At 41.1% G+C, this 18099-nt stretch overlaps 1 protein-coding gene across 1 annotated transcript in view; it reads right to left on the bottom strand.

The window, feature by feature from the left end:
* Window positions 1-18099, bottom strand: part of CRYBG1 (crystallin beta-gamma domain containing 1) — a 247783-nt gene that overhangs the window by 134103 nt on the left and 95581 nt on the right. Inside the window, exon 2 of the mRNA XM_030886739.2 lies at window positions 14506-14644. Coding sequence (XP_030742599.1) covers window positions 14506-14644 — 139 coding nt within the window. The remainder of the gene's footprint in view (window positions 1-14505; window positions 14645-18099) is intronic.

The following is an 18099-nucleotide window of genomic DNA, read 5'->3' as shown; positions in this document are numbered from 1 at the left end:
GTGTGTGTTGAGTACATCTCTTTCTCTTTTAGTGTGTGTGTTGAGTACATCTCTTTCTCTTTTAACTTTTTATTGTAGTTTAAGTGAAAGTTTACAAAACAAATCAGGTTTCCATTCAACAATCAATGTACACTTTGTTTTGTGACACAGGTTGTAACCCCCTCAATACAATGGCCCTCTTCTCCTGGTTTCCCTGCCGCCCCTACCTCCATTCCCTCCCTTCCCTTCCTCCATTTCCCTGCCTTCTATGCTTTGCTTTGGGGTAAATACTGCCCTGTGGGTCTCATGTGGTTGGTCACATTGACGAGTGCATTCTTCCTTGGTCATATTATTCACTTTGCACGCCTGCCTACTGTTTGGCTGAAGTGATCCCCCACGGTCTGTTCAGTTCCAGGATGCAAATGTGTCTTGGTGGTTCCACCAGGCTCTATCAGACCAGTAAGTCTGATCTTTTCATGTTGAGTCAATCTCTTTAAAGATAGAAGAAAATATTAAACGAGTAAGCAGAGGAGAGATGGGGTAGATAGATGTCAAGACACCTGGTGATCTCCAAAGAAGCAAAAGTAAGAGAGCCAAGGGCTTTCCTTCAGAGCTGACACAGAGGGAAAGCCTCCACATGCTGAACTCGGCCGCTTAGACTTGGGAAATTAGTTTTCTATTGGTTAAAGCCATCCATATGTGGTATCCCTGGTACAGCGACACTAGGTAACTAAGACACACTCTAGACAGCAGCCAGGACACTTTCAAACACATGAAACTAAAAAGGCATTTGGGTAATATGTTCTGATTCACAGCCACACACCTCATACTCAAACATTACAAAATCGACACTGGATAAATGGATGACTCAGAGCAATTCCATGAGCAGGGACTTACCTCCATATCACGGTCATAGTTCCTGTTTCTGGAATTTACATTTCGATTCCGAGAATCAGGACACCGATTCCGAGTGTCAATGCTCCTGCTGCGATTACTGGCACATCCATTATTACACCTGCCACAGCCACAGCCACAGCCACAGCAGGTTCGACTCCCCATTGAGGTGGTGGTGTGGACCAGCCTTCAGGTTTTCTCTCAGATCGGACAGTAGGAGATGTAGAAGAGATGGATATCCAGAGAGGTATTCTCAGTCAAATGTGCTTCCAATAGGCCCAGGAGTTGTCCGATGGACTATGGCCTTAGTTCTTCACAAAATAAAGAAAGCCCCAGGAGGGATGTCTGGCCCAAACAAAAATGCTCTTCGAATTAGAAAAGGCTCTTCATGACTTCAGTCGATGACAAGACCCAGTGTTGCATCTCTCTAGCCAGGTGACAGTCCTCTCTTGATGGCCTCAGGAAAACAAATGAGCACCCCTGGTCAGCAACTCCTCTTATTAAGGGATGATGTCACGAGAACTCTAATTTTCCCCTGGACAGCATTAGCTGGTAGGAATTCGGCTTGAAACTTAAGGATGCTGGAGAACAATAACAGTAACTACCACTTAAACAGAGCTTTGTGTGTGTCCTGTGCTTCACAAGCATTAGCAATTCCTTAGGGCAGGCCTGTCCTGTGGGCAGGAGGGTTACCACCCAGGTATTCTTGAAAGAGACCTGTCTAGACTAGAGCTCCGGAACAGAACCACCTCTAAGAACCTAATCCCAATGCTGTTTTCAACCCTTAAGGCTTTAAGTCCAAGATGGTCGTAACATTTTTTAATGTTCAGTAAAGTGAACACATTCGAACAAAGGAACTGGAAGGCGTGCAGAAGCAGAACGCAGGTGAGTGGAGGGCAGAGCATTTCAATTACTTTTCTCAAGCCTTCAGGAACGCCACTGCGTAAGAGTGGCACAAAGCAGTGTTTCAGAGCGCTCCTTCCTGAGATACCCGTCAGCGCTCCGGGCTCTCACTACTTCACAGCTCGGCCACACGTGCACACACCTAATACGCAGCAAATCCCACATTCCGACGGCAAAACGCTAAGGTCTTTTCAAAAACAGTAATACAAGGGAGAAAAAATGTCCCCTATAAAACCACAATTTTAATCCTTTCTGAATAGCAATGATTGTCATTTACCACAATATCTCCAACAAGACAAATAACCAAATATAAAAATGCACAAATAAGGTGAAAAGGCAATTCACAGAAAAGAACATAAACAGCCCATACACATTGTAAAAATACCTAAACCTCACAATTAAGAAATGAAAAACTAAATAATGAAATACCAACCAATTGGCAAAACACAAAAAGCTTACATACCAGATTCATAAAGTGACCATTTGTTGACAGTGTAAACTGACAAGACCGCTTCATAGTCAATTTGCTAGTATCTATAACTAAAAACAAGTATGCCTTTTAATCAGCAATTTCACAGAAATATGGACAGAAAAAACATAAAGATATGTTCCACAAGGATAATGAGTGCAGGATTGTTAATAAAGGGAATGGGGGGTGAAAAACATTTAAATGTTCAGAAACTAAGACCTGTAAACAATACAACTGTGAAGTTAGCATATGTATATGGATTTAAAAAAAAGGATATTGCCATTGAATTGATTCCAACTCATCGTGACACTAAAGGACTAAGTAGAATTGCCCTATAGGGTTTCCATGGCTTTAAATTTTAAGGAAGCTGATGGCCACATCTTCTCCTGGAAAGTGGTGGGTGGCTTTGAACCACCGACATTTTGGTTTGCAGCAGAATGCTTAACCGCTGTGCCACCAAGACTCCTTGCATAAATATGGATACTATGTGTGGTTGTTCAATGTGCTGTCAATTCAGTGACAGCTGATGGCAACTCTTTGTACCACAGAATGAAGCACAGCCCGGTCCTATGCCATTCGCACAATCGGTCTTACGTTTGAGCCCATCCATGCAGCCACTGTGTGGTCATACTGTACATTACATAGCAATCCAAAATATGAAATGTATAGGTACTCCCTGGAAAGGTGGTCACAAAGAATGCATTCCTTAAAAAACAATTTAGAGAACTACATGTAGTCTATGATACCTTTTCATAGAGAAAGCATAAATGTTTTAACTCTGTTTATATCAATGCATAAGAAAATAGTCTGAGAGGATACACACTATACTAGTTGCCTCTAAAAGTGAAGAGAGAATGTAGGTTTATTTTCTGTGTGTTTCAATACTGTTTGTTTGCTGAAAGCAAATATAATATTTAGAAGACAAATAACAAATAAAATACCACGCTCTTTAAAAAAATCTCTATTGCAGCCAAAGCCTTCTTTTGATTAACATAGGCAATAGACTGGCTGATACACACCTATATGTTTATCGCTGTAAATATAAACACACAGCGCCCACAGTGACCACATCAAAGGAAGACAACATATGTACTTGAAGTGGGAAGACAAACAAAGCATGCATTGAGCTTTCCTGGTATGGCTAGGGATGCGTGACAGCTCAAATACAAACTACCACAAACCAGGAGAGGTGACCTGGACTTGTCCCAAACCAGTCACATAGGCAATCTGTCTGTTTCTTACCAGAGCGGATTATTGATTTACAAGAGAGCAACCAGTGGTATACAGTCTCTATTTGTTTGAAATGAATTTGTCACCAAAGACTCAATATCTATCCCATCTCAGTTTTAATTTTCCTCTATTTTTGGGGGGAGGGGAGGAGGCTTAAAGAAACCCTGTATACATCTACACACCCATTTTTAAAATTAAATCAACAAGAATATCTTATTCAATCCTCCATATATGTGGTTCTTTCTTCCCCTCCTCCCTCAATCTTCCTCCCTCCATAGCCTATCCCTCCCCTCTCACTATTCCTGCCGCTCCCCCACCTCCTCCTAATCATCAAAGTCTTGTCTCTGAGTATATAAACCATGCTTCTTCTACTTTGTTTCTCCTTTTAATAATGGTGTTATTAAACATTTATCTTTGTCCGATTGACTACATTTGCTAAGCATAATATTCTTGTTTTTCTCCTTGTTTTCTGATGTTTGAGCTGTCATTGTTTTTTATTGATGCATAATATTCCATTATATAGATGTACCAGAGTTTGTTTATCCATTCCTCTATAGTCAACGTTTTTGGTTGTTTCCATATTTTTGCTGTTATGGAAATTGCTTCAGTAAACATAGGAGTGCATATGTCTATTCATATTGTATTCTTTATTCCTTTAGGGTATATAGCCAGGAGAAAGATGGCGGGATCATAAGGCACTTGTATTTGCATTTGTTTAAGAAAGTGCCATACTGCTTTCCCTAGGGGCTGTACAATTTTACAGTCCCACCTGCACTTTGAAATTGTTGAAATCTCTCCAAATCTTCTCCAGTATTTATTATTTTCTGTTTTATACCAGTGGCACACCATATATTGCTGTTTGTGATGCCTTAGTTAGGACACCAGATCAACACTCTCCAGTCTACAGAAGGCCAAGTTTGAAAACCCCGTGCCCATGTAAAGGCAGCTCTGGGGGGAACCAATAGCATCAAGCTTTTTTGGGCAACAAAGACATGCTCCCTGACCACCCTGCTCTCTTTTCGCCGGGAACTTGGCATCCCTGGAGCATAAGTGCTTGAGAAGAAGGTTGAGGTCATGCTCTGGAAACTGCTGCAACCTTGTCCTGCTGAGATTTATTTATTGCTCTATTTGCTTGGCTTTCCTTCTCTACCTTAGTTAGCCCAGACAGAAGTTAGACTCACACTGGAGTTCAAATGTTGCACATTACTATTATGACAAATAAACAGCCCTTCATTCATACACGATTTACAGATACTATTCCAGACATGGGGCGGATAGAGAGACCAATAAGGCAGTTCCAATACTCAGTATATCTCATAGTCCAGTAGGAGAGAGAAACCCACAATTGTCACAGAGTCAGTTCTGATTTATGGCGATCCTTCGCATGTCCCAGTACCACTGTCCTCTACAGAGGTTTCAGTGGCTGCATTCTCTCGGAAGTAGAGCTCCGGGACTTCTTCTGGGGTGCGTCCTAGAGGGACTTGAACCATCATCCTTTTGGTTAAGAGCCAATGGCTTAACTGTTCGCACGACAGGGGTACTCAGTCAAGAAGGAGCCTTGTAAACTGGTGTGTTGACTGCTAAGTTGAGGAATGACCAAACTAAGGAGAGCACAAATGGGAAAATGGCAAAGAGAACACAGAAGAGCTGCCTGAGCGGGAACATGAAGGAGTAGACATTTTCAGACAGACAGCGTAGAAAGAATTCTAGGCAGAGGGAACAGTGTACACAAAGGCAGCCGCGTGACACAGTAAGGAAGCTCAGGCAATACAATCAGAACTGGTACAGTTGACAGCAGATCGGAGAATCCTGGACATTTATTCATGCCTATCTAAGCACATCAATGGGGAGAGATGTCGTGTTGAAGAGTGGTGATAGAAGAAGATATGTACGAGCCACTGAGAAACAGCAAGGGCCAAAACAAAGATACGGAAATTGAGAATGTAAAGAATAGAGGTAACATTTAAGATGAAGAACTTAGTGATTTGGGGACTGAATGAGGATTTGAAGACATCACCTACATTTTCAGCTTGAATAACATAGGGTTAATTGGGCCTTTGATCAGGATAAGAAACCCAAAGCAATGAGCAAATCTGAAGAGGAAATTAATGAGCTCACTTTGTAAAAATAAAAATCTTGGATAAAAGTTTCAATTGTTTTCTGAATGCAAAATATATGAGTGAAAATTTATAACATCCTTTTTATGGGTAGTACATCTCAAACTTCATATCACCTAAAACTATTGGACATAACTTTTAAAACAGAAATTATTAACCATTGGTGAACTTTCCAAGCTTGGGTGGCTTCTTTAACAAAAACATTAAAAGAATTTAATGGGGAAGAATTCCTTTGAAATGAATAGGCAAAAACTTTTCCAGCCCTCCAGATTTATATCTTTTGAAATTTTTATATAAACAAATTGTCATTTAATTCTTTAAATTAAAAAAACAAATATTTCAGTTCCTTCCTTTATTTCTGTATAATAAACATTTATCTTTTTGTTAGCATCCAAAATATCTAAAGAAAACTTGTTTTATATTAAATATGAGATGAAAGAAAATGGGCGCTTGATTCAGGTCACTGAAAAGGAATGTATCCAAATGCTTAAAGCAAGGTTTTTTTCCCCCGTTGCATTAATCAACTAATTGCTATTTCTTTTTTTTTCTAATTGCTATTTCTGTTTAACCTGCTTTACTCCTTTAAACTTGGCTCTAGAATGAATGAAAATATGACAGTTTCACTTATAATCACTAAAGTCACATATAATTTTTCCCTAGTTTCTTTATACTTAAAATACATGAAATCAGGCAAAATTCTTTGATACTGATTTAAATTTTAGTTTGATTATATATGGTAAGAATACATAACCAAGGTACAATTATGAGACTTTTCAAGTCAAAAGAAGTAAGCGGAAGTGTCACTTATGAAACACATACAAAATCCATTTTGAGAAAATGTGAGAAATCTGAAAGAAAGAAGTCTGAATCAAAACACGAATTTGATAAAATTCAGAAGGCACAGTTAAAAGGAAAAGTTACATTTTCAGGAAAAACTCCTGTGGCAATGGAAGAATCGTGCTCCCTATGGATCAGATAGAGGGAAGCCACGCCTGTCATGCAGATGTATGGAAAGAGCTGGGGAATTGCAGTGGGTTTCAGTCCTCTCTGGTGCACAGGACAGGCCCCAGGGAGGTGTGGGGGGACAATGAAGAGATATGACTGATGATGAAAGCAGACATTTGGGACAAGGTAGGTTTAAGAGCTTAGCAGACCGTCATCCCAATACTCAATGGCACCAGCAATTTCAGATGAAGTCCCAAGGGAAAGGTGGACTTCTGGGTTGAGGTGTCCAAACTGGGGAGACAAAAGCAGTTGAAGGGAATCACTACTGAGAAGGACTAGGATACACAGTGATCTGCTAACCTCAAGGTCAGTGGTTCAAACCCATCAGCTGCTCCACAAGACAAAGATGAGGTTATCTGCTCCCATAAAGATTTAGTCTCAAAACCCAAAAGGGGCCGTTCTACGTTGCCCTATAGTAATGAGTCAGAATTGACTGGAGGGCTGCAAGTGCGTGAGTGAAATGAAGGCCACTGTGCTCGGCCACGTGGAGGGTCTGTGAAGAGAGAAAGACTCTCGATGAGGCTGCAACAGGAGCAGGGCGCAGGGGAGGCAGTGCCATCTCCTGTGTCCGTGGGCTTGCTAAGGGTTGGAGTGGCTCAATGGCACCTACAATAACATAACGACAATGAATTTAGTGTGGAAGAGTCAGACTGGTTCTACTCTTTGTAGGGTGATTTTTAACTGTCCTTTCTGAGACTGGCGGCTGGGACGATGGGACACACAATATAGGAGCCCAGTGATCACTGTCCATATACTATGCCCTAGGTCTGCCCAACAGTGGAGGAGGTGAGCTAGCACTATGTCCATGGGATGGCAGCAGGGATGGTGGGGAGTGGGGAGGGGGAACAAGGCTGAGGCCTCTGAAATACGTACTTTATACTGTGAACTCTGTCTGGTGTAGGAAATGAAGGGGCACTGGGGATTGAGCATTCTGAGAAAAATCAATGAAACCATTGTAGAGAGAAAAAGGAGGGGTGAAATAACACAGGTGGGGAGGGAAGTGGAATAAAGGGATACATCATCTTTCAAAATGGAGAATAGAAGTGTGAGAAAACATTGTTTTCAGCTCTAGTTCTCAAACACATGCTTTTTAATTGATTTATTATGCATATTGACTAAACTAGAATAACCAGGCTAGAAGTTGGATACACCCCACCTTGACAATTATAAGATTACTTCTACAATGAAAAAGCTGTCCGAAGAAATTGTGGTAGAGCCGTCGCTGAGACAGAAACCCATCTATTTTGGATGATGTGGGAGCGATGCTACTAGAGCTTCACAGAGCACCCTCTACGATGAGGCCAACCAGTGCCAAGAGACAAGGTCTGGACAACTGGCTTCTGAAATGAGGGACGCCGATTTGGCGAGATTTCTCCTCCATAGATTATAGTTACTTGTGGCTTTGGCAGGGTGAGCAGGGGATTAATGTTCCTTTGAAAAGACACATGCACTCACGTGCATTAACATATGAAATACAATGGTCACTTGACTCAGGTCACTGAAAAAGAATGAACCCAAAAGCTTAAAGCAAAAATGTCCCCCCTTGCATTAATCAAATAATTGCTACTTCTGTTTAACCTGTTTTACTCCTTTGTACCTTGACTCAAGAATGAATGAAAATATGAAAGTTTCACTTATAATCATTGTCATATATAGGTTTTTTTCTAGATTAAAATAAGAAACTAGTATTTTTTTAAAAACATTTTATTAGGGGCTCATACAACTGTTATCGCAATCCATACACACATCAATTGTGTAAAGCGCATTTGTACATCATTCTCAAAACATTTTCTCTCCACTTAAACCCCCGACATTAGGTCCTCATTTTTCCCCTCCCTCCCCGCTCCCCCCTCCCTCATGAGTCCTTGATAGTTTATAAATTGGTATTTTGTCAAGAAATTAGTATTAAAAGGGAAATAAAATATTTGTATTCTAGAAACCACTATAATCTCATTAAGCTAACTGCCCTCTTTGAAGATGCTAATTTTAATTAATATCCTATAGCTCAGCATTCTTGTTCTTTTTTTAAATCAAGAAATGCTTTAATTAAGAGTCTTCCTTTATTTCCTGGAAACACTTTCATACAGTTGAATTGAGACATTTACATTTCCCCAAAAGAATGAAAACAGTAAAGAGATACAATAAGCATCACACACAAAGACACATACACAAAAATAAATCTGCTCTGTCCATAGGGTCAGAGGACCCCTGGTCGCATAGCAGGTTACGCATTGGGGTCCTAACCCAAGGTCACCAGCTTGAGACCAGGCCCTGCTTCCAGGAAGAAAGACTAGGCTTTATCTACCTGTAAAGAGTGACCTCACCTCGGAAACCCTCCAGGGGCACTCCTGCCCTGTCTGTAGAGCGGCTATGAGTCGGAACTGACTCAAGAGCAGAGTTTCTCTTTGGGTCTACAGGGTCACTTGGAAAATCCACCCAGCAGCAATTAGTTTGGTGATTGTGAGCTGTATTTTTGGTGGTGCTTTTTTAGTCACATATAACATATAAATACTGCATTGATGTTGAGTCAATTCTGACTCACCGTCACCTGAAGGACAGAGAACTGCCCCACAGGGTTTCCAAAGCTGTTGCAGACTGCCACATCTTTCTCCCGGGAAGAGCAGGTGGTTGGATCCGCTGACCTTTCTGTTAGCACCTGATTACTTAACCGTTCATGTGTGTGTTTATTTAATGATACCATTTCCTTATGCTTTCCTCTTACATAGAAAAAATGGCATTAAAATATCATTATTTTAAATAAGCACATCTGAGTAATATTCTTATGTAACCATTTAATGGAAAAATGTTTTGTATAAGTAAAGACAAAGTCTCTAGTGATATCTAAGATATAAGTTCTAATAATACTACTTTGGTTATGATTTATAGTTATGTATAGCTGTACTTTTTAAAAGTTGAAGTAAATAAATGTTTGCAAGGCATATTGACTGTAATTATAAATCCATACTTCCGTATACCCAAGTAAGTATAGTAAATATCTTATTGTAATTGATGGATTCAATATAGCATTGTCAGCACTAAGGAATGTTTTTACAGCATGTTTAAATATAGCAGCAACTACAATAACAGGATTGTATAGAACAAACATAAAGAACAAATGCATTTGGGTTGTTCTGCAAAAATACAAATAGCCTGGCTTTAATGCAAACATAAGGCTTAATCATTAGTGTGAGGAAAACAATATAATTCAGAGGGATAGATCAACTCAGGAATCTTAATCATTAATCGGCTTCTCCCTGGGGAAAAATCTAGGAAGGGTGGACGAAGAGAAAGATGTATAGGGGTGGAAAGTATAGGAGTGTCCTGGCACCCTGGCACGGTATTATCAACTACTCAGAATCTAAGTGAACCAATTTTTGCTTCCCAATAGTACTGGCCAAGAAGAGAGGTGGTGGTGATGGTGTCTGGGTATCTTGCATTTTGAGTTGCATCAAGAGACGAGGCTTGAAACACATCAGTTGAGAAGAGAAAATCTGTTCCCTTGCCTCTTCATTTCTCCAAACCCTTCTAGAATGTCCAAAGAACGAGAAGGATTAAGAGAACGGAGTGCCAGAAAAGAAGAGTGAGAAGGGGAGAAGAAAGTAGACAGGTGGTGAGAGAGGTGTTCACCGAGCTTTGTCGATACATCCACAATAGACAAAACTTGAAAATTGTGTCCATCAGCAGAGGAATGTACAGACAACGGAATATTACTCAGCCGTATAAAGGAATGGAATTCTGATATTTTCTACAACATAGATGAATGCTAAAAATATTATGCTGAGTGACATGTTAGACCTAGTAATAGAAATATTGTATGATCCAACTTACTGAAAATCTGGAATAAGTAAATACACAGAGAGAAAAGTTTGTTCATGGAGAGAATGGGAGTTGTTGCTGAAGAACTGCTAATTTTCTGCTTGGGGTAATGAAAGCTTTTAAAAGGGAGAGTAGTAATGAAAGCACAAACAAACAAACAAACAAAACTCACTGCCATAGGTCAATTCTGACTCAAAGCAAATGTACAGGACAGGGTAGCACTGCCCCAGTGGGTTTGCAAGACAGTACGTAACTCTTTATGGGAATAGAGAGTGGAAAGCCTCTTCTTCCTCCTGAGGAGAGGCTGGTGATTTTGAACTGCTGACCTCATGGTTAGCAGCTCAACAACCGCATAACCCACTACGTCACCAGGATAAATGTCATGAATGTCACTGAACTATACTTCAAAATGGTTAAAATGAAAAACTTTTTTTTAAAAATCATTTTATTGGGGGCTTTTACAGCACTTATCACCATCCATCCATCCATTGTGTCAAGCACATTTGTACATGTTTCCATCATCATTTTCAAAACATTTTCTTTCTACTTGAGCCCTTTGTATCCATACATTTTCCCCCCTCCCCCAACTTCCCTCCCTCAAGAACCCTTGTTCATTTATCTTTTTTTTTTCATGTCTTACACTGCATGCTATCTCCCTTCACCCACTTTTCTGTTGTCCATCCCCCTGGGAGGGGTTATATGTAGATCATTATGATCAGCTCCCCCTTAAAATGAAAACCTTTTTGTTATACATATTTTGCAATAAATTTAGAAAGAGAGAGCAGGAAGGGAGAGAGTAAGAACAAGAAGAAAAAGACAAAAGATAGGTCCAGAAGTGGGTCCTGAAGCCAGTCCTTGTTCTAAGTACGATGGCCATCTGTGGGAGGCAGCGCCGGGCTGATGCTGGGAGACAGAGGAGCCAGGGCTCCAAGCTGCCTCTGCTTCTGCCCTGCTTCCAGTTTCTGCCCTTTGATATGCTTTGGCTCCAATCCTCCACAGTGTCCCAGTTTATCTGTTCCTTACACCAAGCCTCTGCCTTTCCCTTGTGAATAGACTGGCCTCCTTCTTCCTGGGGCCTCTCCTGGGGGCTGCTCAGTGCCCAGTTCTCAGGCTGTAGCCTGAGGAGTAAGCTAAGAGCCCATGTCTAGCTGGGTCATCAGCACTGTGAAAAGGACCCGGCTAGGAATGGGCTGCACATCCTTCTTCTCCCTCTCTCCTCAGACAGTTTCTTTTTGTCCTAATCTGAATGTTGCCACAGATTGTTTCCTAGACTTACAAAAAGCAACACCGAACACTTATTTGCACTTTACTAAATGGTTTATTTTTATTTTCAGTTATAAAAGAGGCATTAAAGGACAAATGTCAAAGACAAAACTAGGGCTTGTACCTAAGTTCATCAAGTTTTGCTTCCAATTATCAACTCTTATAAAGAAGAAAAACCCAAAATGTGAAGCCAAATTTGAAAGCTCATGGTTTTCCCCATTACCCATGTTTGGGGTTCTTTCTGCTTTTTCCAAGTCCTCCTTCATCCTTACCTTCTTCTCTCTTCCCTCTCTCCCTCCCCAAGTGCCCTCACCCTCACCCTGGCCTCAACTAAGTCTTCAAAGTCTCTTCTTTTGGTGTGAAATAATGTTTTCCGTTTATAATGATGATGTCATGAAATATTACTCTTTATGAGATTGACTAATTTTGTGAGCATACCACCTCCAATCTTGTCCGTGTCATGAGGTATTTGATAGGTTATTTCGTTCTTGGAATTTAGATCTGATTCTTTAGTTCAACATTTCGCACAAATTACTTTTCACTCTGCTCCTCTGATGCTCCTAATTCAAGTTCGAGCACATTCTGTGTTGTTTCCCTACCTCTTTTTGTCTCATTCTAATAAAGTACAAAATGGGAGCAAATAATCTCATCCTGTGTTTTCTTCTTCCTTTTCTCCATCTCTAAGTTATTTTGCTTGTTTGTTTTATAGCTAGGATTACTAATATTAATTTATCGGGGGGGGGGGTGTTTCTTTCAAGTCAAAATCTCTCCTTCCCCTCGTTCATCTTACAGTAAGTTGTAACAAGCAATGCATCATACAGACCTCTGGGGTCTGGCAGTTAAGCCACGGGACTAATGCCACCATTGTCCTTGCCTCTGCTGCAGACACTAAGGGAGGCTGCTCCTTAGTGAATGAACACAGTTGGCATGAGGTGCCGTACTCCACCTCCCACTTTGGGGACTTTTAAAAAAAAGAAATTACAATGAAGTGATCACGTTCTAGGTAAGCGTCTGGATATTAAGAAGTAATTACTGATATAATGATAACTCTAAATGGCCTGCAGTAGGAAGCAGTATGAAAGCTTTGTAGAGGTAAGAACTATCTACTCCAACTGTTGATGCCATAGTACTTTTTACACTTTTGAGCTAAAGTACCAAACAAAAACAAACAAATTCACTATTATCGCGTCCATTCTGACTCATAGTGACCCTAAAGGACAAGGTAGAACACCCCCTGTGAGTTTCTGAGAATGTAACTTTTTTTTTCTTTTTTTACATCATTTTATTGGGGTTCATACAACTCTTATCACAATCCATACATACATTCATTGTGTCAAGCACATTTATACTTTTGTTACCATATCATTTCCTAATTTCCCCCCCCTTCCTCCCTCACCCCCTCCCTCATGAACCCTTGTTAATTAATAAATTATTATTATTTTGTCATATCTTACACTGTTCGACGTCTCTCTTCATCCACTTGTCTGTTGTCCCTCCCACAGGGAGAAGGCTATATGTAGATCCCTGCAATCAGTTCCCTCTTTCCACGCCACCCTTCCTCTACCCTCCCAGTATTGCCACTCTCCCCACTGGTCATGAAGGGGTCATCTGTCCTGGATTCCCTGTGTTTCCAGTTCCTATCTGTACCAGTGTACATCCTCTGGTCTAGCCAGATTTTTAAGGTAGAGTCGGGATCATGATAGTGGGGGGGGGGGGGCGCGAAGAAGCATTAAAGAACTAGAGGAAAGTTGTATGTTTCACTCCTCTCCTCCCCTTGTGGGGAATGTAACTCTACAAGAGTAGAAAACCTGTTTGTTTTTTTCTCTTGGAGAGGCTGGTGGTTTTGAACTGCTGACTTTGCGGTTAGCAGTCCAATGGTAACCACTGCATCGCCAAGGCTCAGTATGTTTTGTTTTGTTTTTTGAGCAAGGCGAGCAAAAATTCCCCATTACAAGGAGGCAAGATACCTGAGAACAGCAAAGAAGCAAATACTCATATTCATCCACTGAGACTTGCTATTGATTATTGTGATTTGCTGTGACATAGAATGTCATTTTTCTCCAGCTACAGGTGATATTTATTGCAGGTTCAGTTCTAGACCACAATAAAGCAAATAGCACAATAAAGAGAGCTACATGAGCTTTCTGGTTTCCCAGTGCTTATAAAAGTTATGCTTACACTATGGCAGAGTGAGCTGCTGTCACAGTGGTGGTTCAAACCCACCAGCTTCTCTGAGAGTGAACGATGCGGCTGCCTGCTCCTATTAACACATACAGTCTCCGAAACCCTAAGGAGCAGTTCTACTCTGTCCTGTAGGATCACTGTGAGTCAGAATCAACTCAGTGGCAGTGGCTCGGCAGTCTGTTAAGTATGCAATATCATTATGAAAAAGTTTGAAATATTGTGAGAACTACCAAAGTGTGACACAGAAATACATGCTGTTGGAAAGGTAGTGCTGATAGACTTGCCCAATGCAGGGTGGCCATGAACCTTTGATCTGTAAGAAATGCAACATGTGCAAAGTGTAACAAAGAAAAGTATAATAGAACAAGGTAGGTCTAAGCATTCTTTTTATGCATGTTTTGCAATCAGTCAGGAGTTAGCTTCTCATTGCCATTGAGTCAACAGGACAGGGTATAACTATAACCGAGACTGTAACTCTTTACAGGAATAGAAAGCCTCAGATTTTCCCTATGGAGTGACTAGTGGTTTTGAATTGCTGACTTTGCAGTTAGCAGGTCAATGCCACCAGGGCTCCAGGAGTTAGCTTACCGAGCTTAAGTTCCTTATCACATCCCTGGGGCTCAAGTACTGGAAATGAAGCATTACCTTTTTAAGCACTCCAGACTCCAAAGATACGGGGCCAGATGCCTCATTGGTGAGGTGAAAGAACTGGGATTCCCCACAGTGCAAGGAAACTTCCTGGGACTCTTGAACAATGTGGTCGCCATCTGCTACTTCCAAAGTTCTGTGGAGAGAAGAAACTCGGTCAACAAGCCATACAGAAGCCCACAGGCCTATTTCTCCATGTATATTTCCAATCATCTAAAAGAATGAATCATTAGGCAAACCCTACATTACAGTAGGTAATTTGATGTCGCCATAACACATTTATAAATAAGCCTTGATGACATCACCATATAGCTATCAAAATTATTTTCAACTCGATGCAGAAATTAGAGGTAAATAGGTAGATGGGGAGCTAGATGGGTCGACAAGGAGATTTTGGCTTGAAAGTAGTCAAGTTTAATTTCATGATTTCTTGATTGTGCTATTGTCGTTGTTTATAAGCATCCTAGGCTAGGAAACAGAAATGAGACCTATGGAAACTGAGTCGCTATGGAAACCACTTTGTTTTTACAGGTGTGCCAAGATTTCTGCCTCTAACAGGGAGTTTGTCTCTTCTGCCTGTGGACAATGGTTGCATGGACTGTCTCTGACGGGATTCTGCCATACACAGGTTCAGTCTTCTGCAAGTTTTTTTTTCCCATCCACCTTTCCATTCCCCCTGTTTCATGTTTATTGTAATATTTGTTAGATTTAAAAGGGATGAGAATAATGAAGGCAAAAAAATTCTGGCAGACTCTGGTGGCCGCCCCTCCCCCAAACCATTTTTCTCTTACCTCCTACATCCTCTTGCCCCTCCCCAATTCAAAATATCCTTAGTAATAATCATGGTTTTTAAAAGGTATCTATACCTCATGTATCTCAGAATTGGCTGCTCACCACCTCAAATGAAAGAATATAGAATGTCCAATGCTGTAAATCAGTGGTTGGGAAGATTTTTTTCTGCTAAGGACCACTTGGATATTTATAACATCATTCATGGGCCATACTGGCCAAAGCTTAATTACCTCACCCCTAATGTGACGGCTAGACTGGCTTCAATTTGGTGAGACGTGTGATGTTAATATAGTAGGGCTATATTGCTAATATAGTAGGGCTTATGTGGTCCATGGACCGGACATTGTCCACCCCTGCTAAGTCTTTATAGGATCCTATGCCGCCATCTTTTCCCCATGGAGTGGCTGGTGGGTTTGAACCTCTGACCTTCAGATTAGCAGTTCAATACCTACCTGACAGACCCATTAGGGCTTCTCAGTGCCACTACCTTCAAGTAGTCAATCATAAATGATCTAAACATGGTGGCCCATATACCCTTATAGTGATTTATTTAGGCATATGACTATACATATTTCTTGCTGTTAGAACCACACTGATTTTTGTTTCCCTGTGTTAGTGGGTTATGTGTTAAGCTGCTAACCGCAAGGTCAGCAGTTCGAACCCACCAACTGCTCTTTAGGAGAAATAAGAGGCTTTCTGCTTCTGTAAAGATTTACGGTCTTGGAAACCCACAAAAGCAGCTCTACTCTGTCCTGCAGTGTCACTCAGAGTTGGAATCAACTTGGTGGTGGTGAGTCTGTGCGTGTGCATGTGCATGCAGTACTCTACCCTGTTTACCTGTCCCATAGATGTGTGGGATGTCTCCTGAAGGTCTCCCTTAAAAGGAGATCTTCAAGAAGTGACAGGGTCAAGCCTGCATGTCATGGCTATGACATCCATCTTAGGGCCACGATGGACATCGGCCTAAGGAGAATAGACTGTGGACAGCAGAGCAGAAATATGAGAGCAAACTGGGTCTTTGAGTTCATCAGCAAGCAGCTGAACGACCCTTCCTGGCCTGCTCTATCTGTGGAGTTGTTGTTAGATAATAAACGCCCTGTTCCCCATGGGTTGACAGATTGCTCAAATACATAACTAAGGTGGGGCTAAAGGTACTGGAGCAGAACATGGCTTTGGATGAAAATGTCAATGAAATGGAAAGAGGACCACAATCGGAGTTTTGATGTTTTGTAGAAGATACAGAAGTTTGGGTGGAGTTTCCACCATGTGTCAGAAATAAAAATAGAGAGACAAAAATATTTACCCTTTAGAGAGGCAGGGAAACAAAAAAGCAAAAGAGATATATACAAAATACCACCATTCAGTTGATGCCAACTCATCAAGACCGTACAGAACAGGGACCAGACCATAATCTTATGGACAAAGACTGCTGCATCTTTCTCCCTGTGGAGTGGCGGCGAAGGGGATTGAACCACCGACCTTGCTATTAGCATTCAAGTGCTTAACTACTAGACTACCAGGCTCCATATTATTTGGGTAACTGTCTTATACATCTTTGTGGGATTTCTAAAATAGTTTTATTGGCATGTACTTCACACATCATACAATTTAATCATTCAATCATATTAAGAAGATCTGTGCTATCATCACCACAATCAATTTCAGAACCTTTTCTCGTACTCATTGCTAGCTCTCTCTCCCTCCCCAGCCTCCCCTGCCATACCCCTAGGAAATTATTAATCCAGTTTCTGTCTCTATAGCTTTAGCTATTCTGGATTACATCTTTTAGTTAAAAAAAAAAAACTTTTGCCACACTATAAAGACATGAAGGCATATCAGCAGCAATCTTTTTCTTTTCACTTTGCCTCCAATTTTGTGCTATAAAAGTAATACATGCACAGCACAAAAGCAATTTAACCTGAATTGAAATAGGAAAGAATCTCTCTAGCTCCCATCAGTTTCAGTCTGCAGAAATAACCACAGCTAACAGTCTCCTTCCTGCAACATTTTAAGCTTGTAAACGTGTAAAAATCCATTTCATCCTCTCAAAGAACATGCTGAAGTTTACCCTGCAGGCAGGTCTCTCCTGGGAGGGTTAAAAATGGTAACAAGAAGTGGTAGGCAGATCGCTCTGGAGAATTTAGGCAACAGCTGCACAGTGAGTGTCTTGCCAGTTGAGAAGGTGTTACGTTCTTGCCATGAATGTCTCTTTGATCAAGGCCTGTTTGTCACTGACCTAACCCACAGGCTTCGCCTTGTCTTCCTCCCCACAAATATTCTAAGAGAAACAGCCAGGAGAAGGGCACTAGGACTGGACACCTTATTCTAACGACTGCAATCTTACACATTGTAAAAGCAAATCAGTAATACATAGGAAGTCTGTGCCCTCTACACTTTATCCCTCTTGGTAAAAAACGTCTAAGTGCCTACTGACTCAAGAGCCTGCAGGAGATAGACGTGATCTAGATGTTCTTCCCAATGTCAGCTTTCTCTTGCTAGAGGTGGGCACCCGAAAGGAGTGGCATCTTTCTGCAGGATAAGTAGACGTCACGGAATGAAAAGCTGGGGCATGTTCTGTGTTCCTATAGCTCGTGCTTGTGATCTAATCCTTGGCTAGTCCAGACTCCTTTAGACTCCAAGGAACGAAAACACAGAAGCGTAACCTCCAGCAAATGTCATTATCACACATGAAACAAGAGGGAGGGGGGAACCGGTTTATTACATGTATCTGTTCATCAAGCCCCAGACGTCCGACAGGGCAAGATGTGACAAAATAACACTTTATAAACTATCAAGGGC

Source organism: Echinops telfairi, unplaced genomic scaffold (genome assembly GCF_000313985.2).
Source record: "Echinops telfairi isolate 266 unplaced genomic scaffold, ASM31398v2 ScPeMD7_3533;HRSCAF=4204_0, whole genome shotgun sequence".
NCBI classification, from domain to species: domain Eukaryota; kingdom Metazoa; phylum Chordata; class Mammalia; order Afrosoricida; family Tenrecidae; genus Echinops; species Echinops telfairi.
Note: the sequence above shows the minus strand (reverse complement) of the source record. Positions and strands in the feature narration are given on the sequence as shown.